This window comes from Mixophyes fleayi, chromosome 10, assembly GCF_038048845.1.
Source record: "Mixophyes fleayi isolate aMixFle1 chromosome 10, aMixFle1.hap1, whole genome shotgun sequence".
NCBI lineage: Eukaryota > Metazoa > Chordata > Amphibia > Anura > Limnodynastidae > Mixophyes > Mixophyes fleayi.
In genome coordinates this window covers 4014249-4034788 of record NC_134411.1, presented here as the reverse complement: position 1 = coordinate 4034788, position 20540 = coordinate 4014249, and the positions used below count along the sequence as shown (strand labels likewise).

General features: G+C 38.6%; 2 protein-coding genes across 6 annotated transcripts in view; one reads left to right on the top strand and one right to left on the bottom strand.

Annotated features, from left to right (window-relative positions):
- Window positions 1–1664, bottom strand: part of DNAJC4 (DnaJ heat shock protein family (Hsp40) member C4) — a 38039-nt gene extending 36375 nt beyond the window's left edge. Inside the window, exon 1 of the mRNA XM_075187674.1 lies at window positions 1563–1664. The gene's annotated coding sequence lies outside the window, so the exon portion shown is untranslated. The remainder of the gene's footprint in view (window positions 1–1562) is intronic.
- Window positions 1558–20080, top strand: NUDT22 (nudix hydrolase 22). 5 transcript variants are annotated; one of them, XM_075187673.1, is made up of 7 exons: window positions 1714–1780; window positions 2347–2393; window positions 14530–15125; window positions 16312–16419; window positions 17177–17274; window positions 17374–17467; window positions 18818–20080. In XM_075187673.1, the coding sequence occupies exons 3-7, from the start codon at window positions 14535–14537 to the stop codon at window positions 18917–18919; spliced, it is 993 nt and encodes a 330-aa protein (XP_075043774.1). In that variant the 5' UTR covers window positions 1714–1780; window positions 2347–2393; window positions 14530–14534; the 3' UTR covers window positions 18920–20080. The 5 variants fall into 5 exon arrangements, with proteins under 5 accessions (XP_075043770.1, XP_075043771.1, XP_075043774.1 ...); XM_075187669.1 differs by lacking the exons at window positions 1714–1780; window positions 2347–2393 and adding an exon at window positions 1558–1695; XM_075187670.1 differs by lacking the exon at window positions 2347–2393 and having other exon boundaries at window positions 1706–1780.
- Window positions 20081–20540: the final 460 nt, after the last annotated feature.

Genomic DNA, 20540 nt, shown 5'->3' with positions numbered 1-20540 from the left:
TACACTGCTTCCAGGGGCAAGACCATAGTTTCCACCACCCTTATGCAGTATTGGTTGATAATGCATGTGTTGGCCAGAAGTGGTGATATTAGATCCTGGAAGAAAACATGCTCTAAAGAACTGCATTGAACTAGAGGCCCTGATACACAATGGAGGTGATCTTCCCATATGGAGATTTGTATTCTTGATATCCAGGGAAACTTCACTTTCCACATGGCCTATATCACTGATCAAAGTGACGCCATCTTGAATAGCTCTAGGGGAATATGTTGAGTACCTTCAGATCCAATACAGGCAGAAAGGTACCATTCCACTCGAGCCCCAAGAAAAGACAGGAGTAAAACCCCAGACTTAGACTGTGATGATCCAGGACAGGGCAGATAGCTCCAACTTCTATAGTCCTTGGATGGTCAAGTGGAAAGCATTTCTGTGCTCTGGTAGTCCTGGAATCCAAGAGATAAAGAAAGGGAGCTCCATAAGGATATATGATATCCCTGATTGATGACAGTGAGTACCCCAGGGATCAGAGATGATAATCAGGTTTTACCACTCTCACAAGCTTTATATTTCTTCCATTTAGAATAGGTGTCCTTCTCTTTGAACTGCATTGGCCCTGAGAAGGCAGCCTGAGCTCTTGAGGACTGCTCTCGTGACTTCTTGATGCCTTGAGAGTGAACATAGATCTTGTGGTGGAAATTAATTTATACTGAATAAAATTATGCTTCTTGGCTGCAGCATTCTTGATTATGCTCTCCTGTTCAGGCCTTGTCTGGTGAACAAGATTTGAGCTAGAAGACTATGCACCACCACCAAAATGACCGATTGTCAGGACAGAATTTGGCAAGTATGGACTTTCCCCTCCTCATCCAGGGGTCCTCCTTACCTATGAAATGAGGTATAAATGAGGGATTTCTGCAATAGACACATGTGTTAGGAAGGTATGGAAAACCTCTCCATGTCCCCAATGTAAATAAGGGCAAAACCTCTACACAGGCCACTGGCAAATAGCTGGGGAGGAGCTGAGAACAGTGTGGGGTTATTGGGAGAAGTCATTTCCTTTTCCAGTGCCCTGCCTGCTAGGGGTGACACATAACCCTCCACCTGCGTCATCTGCGTCCATACACAGCGGGCGCCTTCTTGCTTATTAATCACATATATTTTGCAAACACTTGGTAATTACTTCTGGACACGTTACACGACTGTAAATATGTAGTTATGTCCCAGTTACTAGAGTCTGAACTACCATGTAGTGATCAGCTATAATCGCCTTCAGAGAGAATTAATAGGTATGTTAATTGGTGTCTACGCTTAAGTATTCAACTTTATTTCAATTGGACAATTATTACCCGGAACTAATTGACGTACAAGGTGATTGGCTGATTACATTCCATCACCGCTACCATCCTCAATGTATCTGACTGTCACGGTGACCCCATGTTTATACCGTAGGATCAACCCCGTATTTTTTGGAATGTTACTCCGTCCACACTGCCATACTAGGTAGGGGAAAACCATTCCCAACAAAGGGGGGTTTAAAAAAAAACAAACCCAGTTGTACTTACCGACCCTTCAGATATCACCTTCCCCTTATTGCGCATGCGCTTGAGAAGCTTGGGCTGTGATTGGTTGTGATGTAATTACGTGGCCGGTACCGGCATCTAATGAGGAGAGGAGGCGGGACAGAGCTCTTAGCAGGTAATGGGGACACTCGTCGCACAATGTACAGTACTACGTAGTATAACGGGAATGTACATAATGTTTAACGTGCAACACGTGACCAGTATGTGGAGTTAATATGTATCCTTACTGTGTAATTGTTATTATGTATCTGAGTGGTGTATATTGTATACTAGAGGAGTGCATGTTATACCCTCCACCCTCTAATTCATCCTACCCCGCCTCTTGTATTCAATCCTCCCGTTCTTTAATTCTTCTCTCTCTTTAATTCTTCTCTCTCTTTAATTCTTAAATCTTATTTATATTGAATTTATTCTCTACCTGACTGTAATGTTTTCTCCACCTTCTTGCAATTTATACATATTTCCATCTCTTATTTGATTCTCCTCCCTTTAATTCTCTGCTCAGTAGTTGCATTTTTCTTCCCCTGGAGTCCATTCTCCCTTCCCATTTGTAGTCCATTCTCTTCCCCTTTTGTAATTAATTTTCTACCTCCCTCCCTTGCAATTTAATTATTTCTCTATTCCACTCCCCTGTAAATTATTCCCCTTGCCTCTCCTGTAATTCATTATTTTTCCTCCTTCCCATCTCCCATTCTTTCACTACCTGCCTCACAACTGTACCTGTTAGTCCCTCCCCCCTGCTTATTACTTTATATACAAACTGCAGGCTGTGTACCTGGATATCGCCGTGCTGCTGTGAATAGGTGCTCTACGGTGAGGACGGCTTATTATTTGAAGCCTTTTAATAGTGTGATTTGAAGTAGAAGTATCTCCAAGTTGGAAGATACAGGTAGGGGGCAGTGCTTTTATTCTATTGAATTGTATTTTCTGCTCGTTTTTAAGCTATTTTATTGTTTGCTCCTACATCCCTTCATTTCGCCACACCTCAGTGTCCTTCTCCGGTGTCAGCTGGACACTGTCTTGTTTTGGTATGTAAAGGGTGCACTGATCTGATACTGTATTAGATAATAGGTGATATTTTGGTTCTGTCATGAAATGTTAGGTGAAATATAGTTTTGGTTTTAAGGCCTTTTAACTTCATAAGTCCCACATATTTTCAGTTATAAGGCCATTTGGATAGAAGTTTATTTAAACTACTTGTGGTAGAGTTGATGGAGCCTTTGCTAGGTTGGAAAGTGATGTTGGTGCCATTGAGGAGTCTGACAGAGGGTATATTGCAAGCTTTATCACAAGCAGTCATCTTGGGATGACACAGACTGATTCAGATTGTTTTTTTTCCCCTGCATGTATTACAGTACGGTTAAATAACATGGGCATGTAATAATGCTGTTGTGTGCAATTTCCACCTATTTTGGTACTGCCCTAAAGGCCAGGATTATTAACAGGCTATTCTTAGATGCCTTGAGAAGGCCCTGTGTAGCTCCAATATTCTAGACCTATGGTTGTCGCTACATGAGGACATGGAGTTGGTTGCCCCAAAAGTAGCTACTCGTACCCTTCTAGTTTTGGTGCTGTTTTTTTCCAGGCGACCTACTATAGAAAGAGCCACACATACTGTCCCTGGATTACTGGAAGAAGCTTGTGAATATGGATCTGCTGCTCTGTTGTTCCACTTACTTTGCCTACAGCTGACCAGAGAAGTTTGGGGGCCCTGGGTTGAGGCAATGTCTGCTGTCAATGCAATTGATTGAAGTTATTATCCTTATTTTGCTGCCCTGAATGAGATAACTTGTTTGTGTAATAACATTGTGGATGTGGACAGTCCACTCACAACCCCTTCCTACTCCCTCCCACCCTGCCCTCTCTGTGTTCCTTGCACCCTCCCTCTTCTTTTTCTGTTATTTGTTAAATGTAAAATGTAGTTTTAGTAATGTGTGAGGGAGTTGCATGTTTACAAACCCCTAGGACTATTGAGCCCCTGTAATAGTTGCGACCCCCCCCATCATAATTGGTTATTACAGCCTGCAGTCAGCCTACTAACCTATAACGACCGCCTCTTTCATTAATTTTAATGTTTTCTTCATTCTTCTAATATGCTGTCCAGTTTGTCCTCATTTCTGTCTATTAGAGCAAGAAAAAGTATTTAACAGCTTTTGTCCTCACTACTAATTTTATTGACCAAAGACCAACGTAACAGGCTATTATAATTTATTTATATAGTGCCAGTCAAAACGCACTGTACAGAGAATATGTAATCATTCGCATCAGTCCCTATCTCATTAGAGTTTGCATTCTAAATTCCCTACTACAAACACACGCTTGGGTCCATTTTGTCAGAAGCCATTTAGCCTACCAGTAAATTTTTGGAGTGTTGGAGGAGACCCATACAAACTTCGCAGGGCCTTGGTTGGAATCGAACCAGTAACCCTAGAGCTGTGAGGCAGCAATACTAATCACTGTATACCGTGCTGCCCTTGTTTGTTTTTGAAGGAAACACATGTGGCACAAATTGTTCCATTGCTAATACATCTTACTCCTTGTGCTAGTTTGCCACATAGGTAATGAAAGGAGTGGTATAATTCTTTGCTCCTTATTGGCCATAATGCATTGGTAGAGAGACCATGAAATATATGCCAGAGCTAGGTAATTGACTATTATGTGTCTTAAGTGTAAAATCTGCTCCCATTACAGACTACAAAAAACCCTGCCAAGTATTTTTTTTTTAATTTAAACTGTTTTTATTGAAAAGTAAAATGCAAAAAAAATGGAAAAAAAACATAGCATTTAACAAAGGAATAATAATAATGTGTTCAGTTTTCTATAATGTTCCTTGTTATACAGCTGACTCCAAAATGAGAATGCTGAATTCTAAGTATATGCTGAACATTCTAGCCTCACATACAGAGGGCAAATTAAAACATATGTTGGATGTAGTGCTATATAATTTTTCAGGACCTAATTAAGAATAAAGCAAGTTATGGAGGAAAAAAAGGAAATAGAACTCTAAACGCGAAAGAAAACAAAAAATGACTAACGGGGGAAAAATATTAAGGCTAGAGTGCGGGCGACAGGGTATGACGGGAGGAGAGAAGGGGGGATGGAGGCTTGCCGAGGTCCGTTCTCTTGTATCAAATGGCGTGACGTAAGCAGAATGACTGCTAAGCCAAAGTATGACCAACAAGAGGTGCAGTCTGCTACTCGTGAGGGGTGGGTCTATTCGAGCTATATCCATACTTTATAAGAGGATCTCTGATAGAATCTTATTACTTGGCTCACTTCGTTAAAGACTATTGCACAGCCCTGTTGCTCGACACAGTACCTGTAGCTGACAGAGTCTTTAAACTCTAGTCACCTTAACCATGTGGTGCAAATGTCTGTATATGTATCCATTTCTGGAGACATCCTATCCTCCATTTCTCTATAGAAATACATTGTTTTTGTACTTGACAATAGGGGATCTAGTCACAATATTTCATATTATATTTATATTATTTAATTAATCAATGTAAAAAGCAATGTATTTTCAATTTAAAAGCCTATCTGAAAACAAAAATGAGTTATTAGCTGTTTATCTTCTGGTTGCTTTAATAGGTTGCAATAACTGAAAACTTCAAATTAAAATCAAATTTAAAGTTTGCATTTTAGGAGGCTAAACATGTCACTTGAGTTGCAAATGTAAACCTGGCAGTCAGAAATTGCTCTGAATGTCTATGTATGAAAATTCACTATAGGAAATGTTATCATTTTCCCAACATATACAGTCAAGTCCATAAATACCGGGACATCGACACAATTCTCATATTTTGGGCTCTATACACCACCACAATGGATTTGAAATGAAACTAACAAGATGTGCTTTAACTGAAGACTTTCAGCTTTAATTTGAGGGTATTTACATCCAAATCAGGTGAACGGTGTAGGAATTACAACGGTTTCTATATGTGTGTCCCACTTTTTAAGGGACCAAAAGTAATGGGACAATGGACTCAAAAGCTATTTCATGGACATGTGTGGGCTATTCCCTCGTTATTTCATCATCAATTAAGCAGGTACAAGGTCTGGAGTTGATTCTAGGTGTGACATTTGCATTTGGAATCTGTTGCTGTCGACTCTCAATATGAGATCCAAAGAGCTGTCAGTGAAGCAAGCCATCATTAGGCTGAAAAATCAAAACAAACCCATCAGGGAGATAGCAAAAACAATAGGTGTGGCCAAATCAACTGTTTGGAACATTCTTAAAAAGAAAGAACGCATCGGAGAGATCAGCAACACCAAAAGACCCGGAAGACCACAGAAAACAACTGTGGTGGATGACAGAAGAATTTTTTCCGTGGTGAAGAAAAACCCCTTCACAACAGTTGGCCAAATCAAGAACACTCTCCAGGAGGTAGGTGTATATGTGTCAAAGTCAACAATCAAGAGAAGACTTCACAAGAGTGAATATAGAGGGTTCACCACAAGATGTAAACCATTTGTGAGGCACAAAAACAGGAAGACCGGATTAGAGTTTGGCAAACAACATCTAAAAAAGCCATTACAGTTCTGGAACATCATCCTATGGACAGATGAGACAAGAATCAACTTGTACCAGAGTGATGGGAAGAGAAGAGTATGGAGAAGGAAAGGAACTGCTCATGATCCAAAACATACCACCTCATCAGTGAAGCATGGTGGTGGTAGTGTCATGGTGTAGGCATGTATGGCTGCCAATGGAACTGGTTCCCTTGTATTTATTGTTGATGTGACTGCTGACAAAAGCAGCAGGATGAATTCTGAAGTGTTTCGGGCAATATTATCTGCTCATATTCAGTCAAATGCTTCAGAACTCATTGGACGGCGCTTCACAGTGCAGATGGACAATGACCCAAAGCATACTGCAAAAGCAACCAAAGAGTTTTTTTAAGGCTAACAAGTGGAATGTTATGCAATGGCCAAGCGAATCACCTGACCTGAATCCGACTGAGCATGCATTTCTCTTGATGAAGACAAAACTGAAGGGAAAATACCCCAAGAACAAGCAGGAACGGAAGACATTTGCAGTAGAGGCCTGGCAGAGCATCACCAGGGATGAAACCCAGCGTCTGGTGATGTCTATGCGTTCCAGACTTCAGGCTGTAATTGACTGCAAAGGATTTGCAACAAAGTATTAAAAAGTGAAAGTTTGATGTAGGATTGTTTAGTTTGTCCCATTACTTTTGGTCCCTTGAAAAGTGGGAGGCACATATAGAATCCGTTGTAATTCCTACACTGTTCACCTGATTTGGATGTAAATTCCCTCAAATTAAAGCTGAAAGTCTGCAGTTAAAGCACATCTTGTTAGTTTCATTTCAAATCCATTGTGGTGGTGTATAGAGCCCAAAATATGAGAATTGTGTCGATGTTCCAATATTTATGGACTTGACTGTAAAGCAATACTTGTTTCCAAATTTCTTCCCACTCTTCTTACCATGACATGTAATCTTTCCTCATTATCTGCTCTCACTGGGATCTGTAAGACTTTTCCTGTGCAGCACCCACTATCTAGAACTTCTGCATGTTTTATTTAGCTTTCTCGTTACCCTCCCATTTTTAATCGCACACACCTGTTTAGATAGGCTTATCAAATTCCTAAATCATTCGTCATATATCACATTTAATCTGTCACAGTTCACATCACACAAAAGCTCTCGTGCACTTTGCAAGATTAGTCCAGTCCAGGATTCTTGCCATGTACTCATCCTGTTTTGTGGTTGTAAACTATCTAACATCTTGCTCCGAAATGTGTTCTGCTTGACTGCACATGTTGAATTCTGCAAATTTGTCTGATTCTGTAGTGGTTCTCCCCCAAAACAATTGAGATACCTGAAAATGGTTCACTCCATGTTTAATCAAATTTATTGTTCATACCCATAAGTGTGGTCAGTAGATGATCCCTATTCTCTTGCTTGTGGTCATTTTGTGCAAACTGTCTGATCTCTCCTGTTTGACCACCCAAGTATGTGGCTAATTTAGAAAGTGTCCAGTCTCTTGAGCCGAATGTCCTAACTGGCCCATGTGTGATCCGCTTTCTTCAACAGTTACCTTCAAACTATACAATTGTGAGCAAGACCCTCTATGATCATCATTATCACCATTTATTTATATAGCGCCACTGATTCCGCAGCGCTGTACAGAGAACTCATTCACATCAGTCCCTGCCCCATTGGAGCTTACAGTCTAAATTCCCTAACGCACACACAGACAGAGAGAGACTAGGGTCAATATTTGATAGCAGCCAATTAACCTACCAGTATGTTTTTGGAGTGGGGGGAAACCGGAGCACCCGGAGGAAACCCACGCAAACACAGGGAGAACATACAAACTCCATACAGATAACGCCATGGTCAGGAACTCATGACCCCAATGCTGTGAGGCTACTGTGATGTATCTGTCAGTATTCCTTTTTAGTCTTAAACTGGCCATACAGTTTGTTTTTGCAGTCATATTTGTAAAATAATGTGTGGAAAATATGAACATATTTTGATTACCAAACCGATTGCTTTCTGATTAAAATTTTCCACCAAAGATTATGAATCGCAGGGCAGGTATACAAGAAATTCACTTATAATATAAAATTGTAATAGTCACTTTAGAACACTTAGGACTATACCCCACCACACATAAAGCAAATCCAAATCAGCAGGAACCTCTTTCATACACAGTTGGTGGTTCCCCATCTTGTATAGAGCATATCTGGCTAAGGTGGTAGTGAGTTTTGTGGCTCCTCAACAGGCCAAGAATGTACGGTGTATATGTGCTGGTGGGGAGTACAGGCATGTTAGCTAGCCACTAAAGTGTATTAAACACAGGGGTAAGTGATGCCATATACAAAAGACAATAGAGTTATTAGACATGATTTATAGAAGAAGGAGAATGCTTAGGGCTGGTCCCCACCACACAAGACTTTTATGTTAGCATCAAAGCCATATTAGGACAGAAATAAATATTTATAACGTTTATCTGCATTTTCCATAAAGCATGATAGTAATCCAACTTCTTTATCTTGCTTTTGAATTGAGCATGTACAGCTGGAAGAGAGAGGTGATAATAGCCTTGTATTATGATTATGCTGCATTTCTTACAGTTATACCATAAATTATCAGCGTGAGAAATATCTTTTTTCACTGATAGTGCAAGTCTTGTTTTTAAACCGTCAGCCGTTGTGTAAATAGAAATAGGGTTTTTATTTAATGACTTTGCTAAAACAGGATAAGCCAAAAGAATGGTCCAATTACATTTTAAAACAAAATCTATTTCCCTACAGTTTTCATTAAACTTAGTAAGGAAACAAGATTAAAAATGATTGTTCTCTAAGGCACCGTATTTATTGACTGTTTTACGTAAAACTTTCCTGTCCAAAAGGCTGCCCTGTTTAACCCTATTGGGTCGTTCTTTTTGTCCCTTTTGAATAAATCTGTCTTTCGATTCTTCTTTAGCCGGATGAGCTAATTTTTGGGACACTGTACAACCCAGTACTTTTGTGTCCGCTAGTTACATGATGGATGTGCTACCATCAACTGATTTTTAAAATGAGTTGTTATAGATAAGCTAGTAGTTAAAACATCCAACCAGATATTGAACAGAAAGACAATATATTTATTACTGACAGTGTGAGTGAATTCAAGATGGAATGGATTATGTTTAAGTAGTTCTACAGTAACATTCCAAATAAATGGGATTATCAGTATAGCATTTCCAATGGTTCTATATTTGCTTGATGGGTTATTGTACCATATAATAAATATCTTACAGTAACCAATTATTATTAGTAGTAGTCTTGTTAATGTATATGGGCACAAAAGTTCTGCAGTGCCGTACAGTAAGTAGGACGAAATGGGTCATAGCAGTAAAGTAGAAGAAATCATTTTGGGTATACTTGGTGTAGCAGAACTGCCCATCACCACACCTGTTATCTGTAAATAAAAGATATGTTTAAACAAATAATAGCTGTATTAAGTGAAACTTTATACATTCAGGTAACCAAATAATATTGACATTCGCAAATCCGTTTCAGAAAAATTAATCACCTCATTGGAATCCCTGAACTAAGATTTAGGATTAATCACTAAAAGGTGTGTTTTTTAAAAAAAAAAAAAAAAAGGATGAATGCATGTAAAAGAATTATCTGATAACGGCATAATGTTTTCTGGAGATGTTTGGTTTACCTGGAGGACATTGTGAATCCCGATGACTCTTCTGTAAAATATGAAAGATTGTAATTCTGGGGTTTACATTATAAATATATTTATATTCATTCATAGAAATAATGGATAATGAAAGGGATTTATCCTAAAGATTATTTAATCAAATATTAATTTCAATTGTTGGATCGGACTACAAAACTTGGTAAAATAGGGAACCACTAGGAATTCTCAAGTTGCCTTTATTGTGTGTTTCAATTGTATATTGACTTAATCGTGCAGAAATGCAATGGCCAGAAGTACATGTTTATTTGTCTACCCATTGTAACGCATTAAGGGATAGTAGCACTATTTACAAACAATATGGGCCTGATTCATTAAGAAAAGTAAGACAAAAAAATGAGTAAGTTTTCCCCTGGGCAAAACCATGTTACAATACAAGGGGTGCATATTAGTTTATTATTATTTTGCACAAAAGTTGATCTAGGACATACCCTACCCGAACTTTAAATCTGTGCCCACATTTTAAATTTACATTCCCCTTCAATGCAACATGGTTTTGCCAAGGTGCGAAGTTACTCCTTTTTTTTTTTTTTTCTTTTTTGTTTTAATGAATCGGGCCCTTTTTGTGTAATATTTATGTGCCCTTAGGCTAGGTACACACTACAGAAAATTTCTCCCAATGCGATATCATTAACGATTTTACCATCAACTGAAAGTCCCGATTAGCATACTGATTCATGTGTACACGTTATACAAGATTTACCTTCAGATCTGTACTCTTCCTTCATCTGTCATAACAATCGGCTGAAAAGATCGTGACTCTGTAAACTCTATGGAGATCTGGGGGTAAATGTATCAAGCTGAGAGTTTTCCTGCGGGTTTGAAAAGTGGATATGTTGCCTATAGCAACCAATCAGATTCTAGCTATTATTTATTAAAATGTACTAAATAAATGATAGCTAGAATCTGATTGGTTTTTCAAACCCGCCGGAAAACTTTCAGCTTGATACATTTACCCCCTGGTTGCATATTCACTGAAGAACTGGAACAACATTGTTCCATCGTTGAACGAGAATTGTAGCCCATTTATAAAAGCAAATAAAAAGATATGTTGTGCTTTGGAACATAATCATTAATCGTTGGAGTATACACACAATACAATATTGTGCCGAAAAGCTGGTTATCATGTGATTGGCCCGATAATCGGGTGAAAAACCTGTAGTGTGTTCCCAGTCTTAGTCTAGTCCAGATGGAATCTCTAGACGATCCATCTGCCTGCAGACTACCACACGTATAGAGTACATCAGAGTGGGAATTTGTTAATCTATGGTGATAGATTTAATGAACCTGTAGAAAACACAGTTTGAAGGGATACTTATCTTATGTGAAATTAGTATGTCCCTTAGATAATAAACCCAATTATCCTTTTGAAAAGTACTCTTTGAGTGATACAGTCCAATGGGTCGGAGAGTGTGGGCAGATCTCTGCTCTGTGAGGTACTTGAGTCTGGTGACGCAGCTGCACTGTATTGCTGAATGCTGGTTTTGGACTTTAGATGTGGTGCTGAACAGTACTTACTATATGGAACTGAAAAGTTTGTTTATAACTGCTGTGCGTTGCAGTAAAAGCAAAAAATATATTGCTTTTCCTGCCCATTAATGTAAGAGATGTTAATTAATAAGTGTGTGCCAGACAGCAATAAGGAAGTGTTTTCTCTAGGCAACAAAAAGGCAGACAATAGCTTTCCTTTGAGAACCTTTGTTTGAATACAACACATTACAGAACAGCTGCAAATAAGTTGTTGCTTTTGAAATTCACAATAAGGAGTGCTTTGAAATTCTATTGTCCCAGTGATTCAGTAGCAATTGCTATTTTGTATGTCTACTGTGACACCTATCGTCTAATACTCTTTTAGTTAAGAAATATTTATCTTCTCATCTTATTCACTTAATTTGTAGAAAATCATATTCCTCTTAACCTTGTTTAAGCTCTTAAATGTGTATGTGAAGCTGTGATCTGACACCGGTATTTTTTTGACCAATGCATACTACCGTCTTCAGATACTACACGAACTATAAATAAAATGACCATGCTATACATTAACAATTTTCACATTTGTTATAGTTCAGTGAAGTATACTCATTCAAATAATATTCTCATGTAGTTCACTGATGATTATCATTCACATGTGTAGATTGAGGTACATGCGTCAAAGTTATGCTGTGTCACTGTTTCCATGCAGGCAATTGGAAAAAGACCATGTGAATACACCCTGTGGTGTCACTAGGTGAACAGGTAAATCATCATCACCTGCTATTTATAGGTACACTTACATAATGACATTCCTAGGGTCTTGGAGATGACGTGTGAACAAGGGGAGTGGTTGGACTATAATTGGTGTGGTCTTAGCTGTAAAAAAGCAAAAAGCAGGAATTGAATTAGAAAAGCCATGACCAGAGGACGTGGAGGTAATAAGAGATCTATGTACGGTTTTATAACTGAGAATATGTGTCTATACTGGAATGTCCACCTGTCTGTGCATTGCTAACCCTTATTAACATGAAGCTATTCTATTTGTGAAATATGTTTAGTATATTTATTAATGATTGGTATTGTCTATATATTGTATCTGAACACTGGGTCTGATACTGGCATTGTGTACTGTATATTACCGGAATTATGTTTGTGCATACTTGCACTGGTATAATAGCTATGTGATATTCCTGTAGGCTGGCACGGTGTAGTATGTAGTATTGTGTTCATGCTGGCTGGCATTGCTCACTGTATGGTACACGTATGATGTTTCTGCATGCTGGTATTGCAGACTACCTCTGTGTACTGTTCATGAGGCTGACACTGATATGTCATTCTTATGCAGGCTGGCACTGTGTGGTATCTGAGTAATGTTTATGTACACTGATATTACACACTGTATGGTATCTCTCTAGTTTTCCTACAGACTGACATTATTATATGTATTTAAAAGAATATATCTATTCAAAACTTCTAAGAAAAGAATATATCTATTCAAAACTTCTAAGAAAGAAAACAAAAAAAAGATCATGTTAAGTCCGGTAAGATCATATGCTTAATCTACATATGATTTGACCCAATCATGATGACTTCCATACCTTACAAATAGAGAGATTAAGTGTTCAACATACTATCAAATCATTACACATTTTTTATTTATTGCGTTATCAATGTATGTGCCCCGGTGTACACTAACTTGGGTGTCAAATTATTTTACCACAGTCTGCATTGCTGCTCTGAGATTAGTGACTCTCAAATCTGCCACTGACTCCTTTACACAGTGAGATAATAGGATGTGTCTGCTCTTCCTATGTATTTATTGCTAAACTGGGCTGTAGGTGACGCTATAATGTTTGACTTATGGTTTTTGTTAGACTTTTTTTCTCTCGTAATTTCCGTACTGCGCATGTGCACAAAAAAGTGTAAGTGTTCATATTAAGATTATTGTGTATCCCTGTCTTGCGCCTCATTGTGCCTGGAGAGGCGGAACAGGGGAGGGAAGGGATGTGCCAGTGTTGGCTAGAACAGAAAAGACGTGTTAGTGTAATGCAGTAAATTAGAGGTGTATGCAGCCGCTGGTACACCTGTCAGAGACCTATCTGTTGCAGGTGCTCAACACCTGGAGCTACTGATGAGCACAGACTTTTGCAGTCTTAAAATAAATAAATTAAAAACAAGAACACCCTGTCAAAGTGAACTAGCCTAGGCTACAATCAGCGCAAAAGCTGCAATCAGCGCCAGGCTATGACAGGCTGGAATGGTCACATAGCAACATGCACAACCCGCAGCATCAGCCATCCCAGTTATAGTGGGTCACAGCCCAAACCTGTCAGCACAGGGCCAAATTCACTAGGGGAAAGGGTCTTGCAAAGAAAAAAACGACCTCCTCCCAGGAATAAACAGCGCCAGTGCTATCCTCCCAACGCCCCCTGGGCATTTGGTGTTGGGGTAATAATTACACACTGTATGGTATCTCTCTAGTTTTCCTACAGACTGACATTATTATATGTATTTAAAAGAATATATCTATTCAAAACTTCTAAGAAAAGAATATATCTATTCAAAACTTCTAAGAAAGAAAACAAAAAAAAGATCATGTTAAGTCCGGTAAGATCATATGCTTAATCTACATATGATTTGACCCAATCATGATGACTTCCATACCTTACAAATAGAGAGATTAAGTGTTCAACATACTATCAAATCATTACACATTTTTTATTTATTGCGTTATCAATGTATGTGCCCCGGTGTACACTAACTTGGGTGTCAAATTATTTTACCACAGTCTGCATTGCTGCTCTGAGATTAGTGACTCTCAAATCTGCCACTGACTCCTTTACACAGTGAGATAATAGGATGTGTCTGCTCTTCCTATGTATTTATTGCTAAACTGGGCTGTAGGTGACGCTATAATGCCTCTAACTCCAGTTAATTCAGCCCAGGTGAATGCGATTGGTTAATAAGTGAGAAAAGCAGAAGTAGACTTTTATCACACTGTGAAAATAAGTGACTATTATGTAGGGAAGGTATGTACTCTGCATGTGGGTGACTCCAGTTTGGAAAGCAAATGAGAGTACAACAACTACCCAGAACCTTTAATATCCACTATTGATCGACAGGTTGCCAGAGTTTCGATAAATCTTTTTCTCCAAAAATAATGCATCAAATGTATGAACTAAGGTTTTAGGATTAATATCTGTCAGAATATTAATTTATTAATTGTTTTGTTTTTCCTTACATGTCATCTCTAGCCCCCATGGATCCTGAGATCTCCATTTTGTACTGCAGCCCTTGTCCTCAGGGGATTCCCCAGCGTAGAGTCCACGTCCAGCTCTCCCCATTATACCAGAGATGCAGACTGCCTTCTCCGCTGGAGGAACAGATCCTCCTGGACTGGGAAGAGCGTCAGCGCAAGCAACCATGGGTATTTAATGGGGCAAAATTCAGGCTCCATTCTGTCCTGTCTGAATCAAATCACAGAGAGAAGAAGCACAAAGAAGAAGCAGAGCAGAATAAAGAGATATTGAAGAATGAGAGCAGGGAAGATGGAGAAAAGAAAGGAGAAGAAAGTGAAGTTGATGTAGATGAAGGGGGAGGGCTGACGCTACATCTGGCACTCACATGTTACAGAGACTTCTTGGGCACCAACTGGTCAGGAGATGCAAGAGCCTTACAGGAAAGGGGAGGACAAGAGCACGGGGACACTGATGCTTACTTGGCACAGCCACTAGGTGTGGGAGCTGCTCTGCAATGTAAAGATGGACGCTTTGTTCTGCTGCGAAGGAGCCACAGGGTGGGAGAGGCAGCCGGTCAGCTGGATGTACCAGGAGGACACCCTGAGCCTAAGGTAAATAAAAGGGGGAGTTCGGGAAGAGAGTTTATAAGACACACATGACATAAGCAAAGTGTCAAATCAATACCCTCCAACCCTACCCTCCTAAGCCAATGGTAACTAATGATTAGCCTTTTACTGGACAATGAGCTAAACTGCTCACTGAGCTCTACTGCAACGCTTGACCTCAGGAGGCAATGGCATAGCTAGGTTCACTAGAACCCTTCGAGAGCTGCTTGAAGGGCCTCTGTCTTTTTCTTAGTATTACAGCACTGGACTGTGCCCAATAAATAATTGGTCTCCAAGATCCTGTGGATGTTGGGGAGGAGAAACAGTCACAAAACTAAAATGTTCTTGGAACACAATGCGCTACCAACTTTTTCCTATATAATTCATTTTTATTTTGTTATACAACCACCATCAAAACACAGAGGGAATAAAATGGTACAGTAAATAGAAATATTTGACACTTGTAGGTGCATTATACAATTTTTAGGCCTTTGTAATAGATCTTGATTTCTGAAATGTTTGTGTAACAAAGTTCGCTCATACACAAATGGTTTTTCATGTGTTGAGCAGGAATCAATCCAATAAATGGCTTCTAGCTGAACGTATGTTTTCTTTATGGACTATTTTCATGGCCACCCCTTGTGCATACTAACAGTTTGGGGGTTAAAATATAAATATTTGCAGTACTTTTCTGTTTCCAAGGAAAAATTTGTTTGTACCCTGTGCAAATGCTGGCAATAGGCAAATGTACATATGGACACAAAATGTAAACATTAATTTATAAATTATCTTGAATTGTATATATTTACATACAGGGCATGCAACATAAAAGGGGTAAAGGAAACTGGGATATGAGATGAGTGTGATAGTTTAAACTGGTAATGGAAAAGGTCATGGTGAATTAGCAGGGTAAAGAAAGGACATTGGAGAGGAGCATGAGGGAAGAGGACATAGGAGAACAGTAGGTTACAGGGAAAAAACATGGCTGATGCGTAACCTGTGGGTCATAACCCCAAAGAGGGACCCAAAATCTGTTATGAGTGGTCCCACAATTGTCATACATGCAGTACATTCTACAGCTGATAAATACTTTTGGGGTTCCAGAACAATAGCACTACTGATGTAGGTTGTGACACCTTTCATATGTAATGAAGTTCATACATTAAACTTTGTCTTTCATCACTCCCTGTAGGCTGTCGCTCCCAATATTCCTGAAGATGAGCTGAGTCTGGAAGTTCTAAAACCTGAATTGGTCATCAGGGAGCTATTCTCATCCATTCTGGCAGAGATCCGGGATGAGGTGAGGATTGCAAGTAGTGTTGGCTTGTTATAGAAAACCCATTATGATAGCAAATGCAAGTATGATATATTGTCCTGTGCAGTGTAAAGATGATTTGAGTTATAAACTTCTTTCTTTCTGTAATTAATACTTTAACACTTTTCCCTTTGGTTCTCAATCCCACCACTACTTAGAGGAGGGTGCCAGCTTCTCCCAGTTTTCTGGCATTGAGAGAAGGGCACAGTCTCTGTAAATTGTATCCAAGTGGTCATTTATGCCACAGCTCTGTACAGTACTTGTGCCTGCCCTCAAAGCCAGGATGTGCTATCCCTCCCTTGTACAAATCCTACTCTGTGCACCAATTTAATAATTTCATCTTTCTCAATTCTCTTTGACATTATCACACCTCTACCTTTTGTAGAATGTAATGTATGCCCACTGTCTATAATATTATATCCACATTTGTTAACTATGAAAACATGTTAAGACTTACTTGTGTGTCTGTCTACTCCTAATTGTCATGTACTTTCATCTGTTCCCTTTGATCACACAGTACAGACTGGAACTGGTAGAGGCATGTATTGAAAAGCTCTAGGATCTTGTGGTTTCCTTAATTTCATGTAGATAACTGCTGTAGTACATATTGTCACCACAAGATGTCAATCTGTAATGGAAGAAACGTTGCAATAGATGCCAGCAACCACTGTTTTGCCATTAAAATGTATCAATGAACACTGTATCCTGGTCTTCTTCTATTTAATGTTTATTTGTTTCTCAGGTTAATCTACCCCTGTCTACCCTTAGTGAACCACTACTTTTGGGAATTGCCCGTAATCACACAAGCGCAGGACGACCTAGTGCTGAATTCTTTGTCAGGTAAATACAGATAGGATAATATCACTGCGGTTCCAACTATCTTTTTTTTTTTTTTCTTAATTTTCCTGTTCACTAAGCTGACACTTTATTTGTTTTCAGGTGCAGTTTGACTTCAGAAGAGGTGAAGGAAAGGTACTTACAGGGAGGTCTAGAGGCACATGAATCAACAGAAATTATTTTTTTGGACAGAGAGGTGAGGATGTGCTTATGTGCGTACTTGTGTTAATGTACATTGATAAAGTGTGTATGAATTACAGTCAGTGTTCTCCTAGTACTTATAGCCACAGAGACACTAGATGCACTCCAAATTTTAGCCAGATCCTTTATTACTCCATGAATATTAAACAAAAAAATTATACATAGAAAATTTTAAAAATGTTTCAAAAGTCATCTGTTTGTATTTGTAAAAGAGATAAAGGTAATGTATACTCTTATAAACTTGACACTTGCTGCCTTTATGATCCTTATGAAATGGGCAGCACTTCTAGGTTATTTGCCGAGGACAAAGGAATTATTTCTTGATGCTGTCTGCTTTATTATAAATAGAGCTTAATAGTGCAGTTTGTTTTCCCAGCCCATGTCAGACTATCCTAGAAATATGGCAGTATCCACTGAACACATAGGGGTATATTTACTAAACTTTAGGTTAGAAAAAGTGGGGATGTTACCTATAGCAACCAATCAGATTCTAGTCAGCATTTATTTAGTGCATTCTACAAAATGACAGCTAGTATCTGATTGGTTGCTGTAGGCAACATCTCCACTTTTTCAAACCCGCAGTTTAGGTAATAAACCCCATAGTATGACTGAGACTCTGTAAAAGCAAAGCTGTTCTGGCAACCAAGGAAAGGCAAGAAAAATTTAGTCGCTCAAAATATATTTTATAGTTTTACTTTCACCTTAAGCTGTGTAACCAATTGCATCATTTGCCATATCCTTAACCCATAAGGTTGTTTTTAACATTTACCTTTCACATATAATTAGTGGAGGCAGCTGTCTTTGTGGCCTGAGCCAATATTTATTATTTCACTATAACCTGAGGCACAATTGACTGACACTGTGTGTAGGGGACAGGGACACCTTGGTAAGAGCACTCTAGAATGAGACTCTCCATATGCCACCACTATTTCTCAATGACAAACAACATGGGACCTTCATGTGAGCACAGGTGTCCAAACAGCTCATATGCCTGAAACTAAGGCCTCATACCGGCTAGTGTAAAAATGAATGCAATTATTAGCATTATTCTTATATTCGTACAATGCACGTAGCTGGGGGTGACATTGAAACCCATTGTTGCCTCCTGTCCTCATACCTACTCGCATTCATACTTTTTTGGGGGGTGTTTGGGAGCTTTGTATTTCCATTGAGATTGTTTTACAGGTTGTCTGCTCCATTTTTTTGTGTTCAACACAAGTTGAACTTGACCTCCCTGAGTGCATGGCAAACAAGTTTAAACATTGGGTATACAGGCCACAGGTTTTGTGGTTGTGTGTTTTGTTGTCTGACATCTTTTTTTTTTTTTTTTCCCCTTTTTCCACAGGATTTGGTGACTATTGAAAATTCGGACATGTGGAAGGAGTTCTGTCCTTCAGCAAAAGGTTGTGTGAAACTTTATCTCTTGGTGCGAGAACAACAGTCTTAAGTGTAGATCGGTCCACATCCATAACATTTGTCTTGTTCTACACAAGGAAAAGCCAAAGTGATTTTTTTTATTCCGCCGACTTATTCTTATTTGGAATAAGGTCTTTCATGTGATCTATGTAAAGACTCTGTAAATATAACATGCACATGTACACTTTTATGTAGCTTTCTGTTAGTATTTTATGTAGTACAGCAGTTTTTTACCTATTTGATTTTTTTTTGTTTTTGTGTTTCTTTGTATATGGGGGTACATGTATGATCTCAGCAGTCATCTCAACAGCAGTATGGAAAAGGGATCATTGTGTGTGTACATATGTGTGTGTATATATATATATATTATATTCTGGATGTTTTCTCTGTCTTATTTAATTAATGTACTGTAGAATAGTTACAAAACAATCCCCAGAAGCCAAAACAGTGAAATATGAAGCAATATGGATCTAAAACTGAACGTTTGTAGTGACTATATGTATTAGGAAATATGTGCTGCTTTACTACTCTTGAGATGAGAAAACTGATGTAGAAGTGGAAAGTGTACTTAATCTCTTCCAATCCTTCTCCTCTTAAAAGTAATAGTAAGGTGTAGATTTATTAAACCTTCTAAAAAAGGAGAATTGGAGGCATTGTCAGTTTTAAAAATGTGTTTTCAAGAATTAAAGTACGAAAAAACTTGCATTTACAAATTAGTTGATAAAAACATTCCTCTGGATTGTAAGTCATATTCTAGGTAACATTTATACAGTACATGCTAGAGAATTACTAGAATCTAATTGGTTGGTATGAGCAACAACTGCACTTTTCCTTATTAGAAGGTTTACTAAATCTACCCCTAAGGGGCGTATTCAATTGTCGGCGGAAACGCCGAAAATCCTGCGGTCCGCACACGATTACCGTTAATACGGTAATTTACTCGCTGGATTTCAGCTTCCTGAGCCGTGAACTGAAATCCAGCTACATTTTACCGTATTAACTGTAGTAGTTTTAACGCCGCGGGACTTCTAAAGAATTGAATACGCCCCTAAATGTCTTTCAATATTAGGCCTGTAGTGAGGATTTTTACTGCACTCTGTAACATATGTTCCTTTTGAGATTGCTTATAGCATCTATCCTCCAATTGTTGTAACATGGGCTGAATTAATCGATAATAAAGGTGTTTTTATAACATTGCCTAATTCATTCCTCTGGGTTTATTATGATTGCAAAATATGTGGGAGACAGGAGCATTTTATTATAACACTGTGAAATGGCTGAAACTGGAGGTATGTATTTTAACCTCAGCAACACATTATTTTCTAAGAAGTGAGGCACCTAATTTAACAGACAGAAATCCCTGCAGAGAAACATATCTGATCTTCATTTTGATGAATCTGTTGCTAAAACTGTTAATTTTACTATTCACAATTAGGTTTTGAATCTGAACTGCAGATTATTTTCTGGTTCCACGTACTTCAGAAAGCGATATGCAGAGATGCCTAGAAAATTCCTATTACATGAGTATCTATCCAGGGCTGAGATTAGAAACAAGGGGACCCAAGGCAGACAAATTGGCACCTACACATTAAAATGACAAATTATGTTTTGTCAAATATTAACTGTTTAAAAATGAGCAATACCATGACACG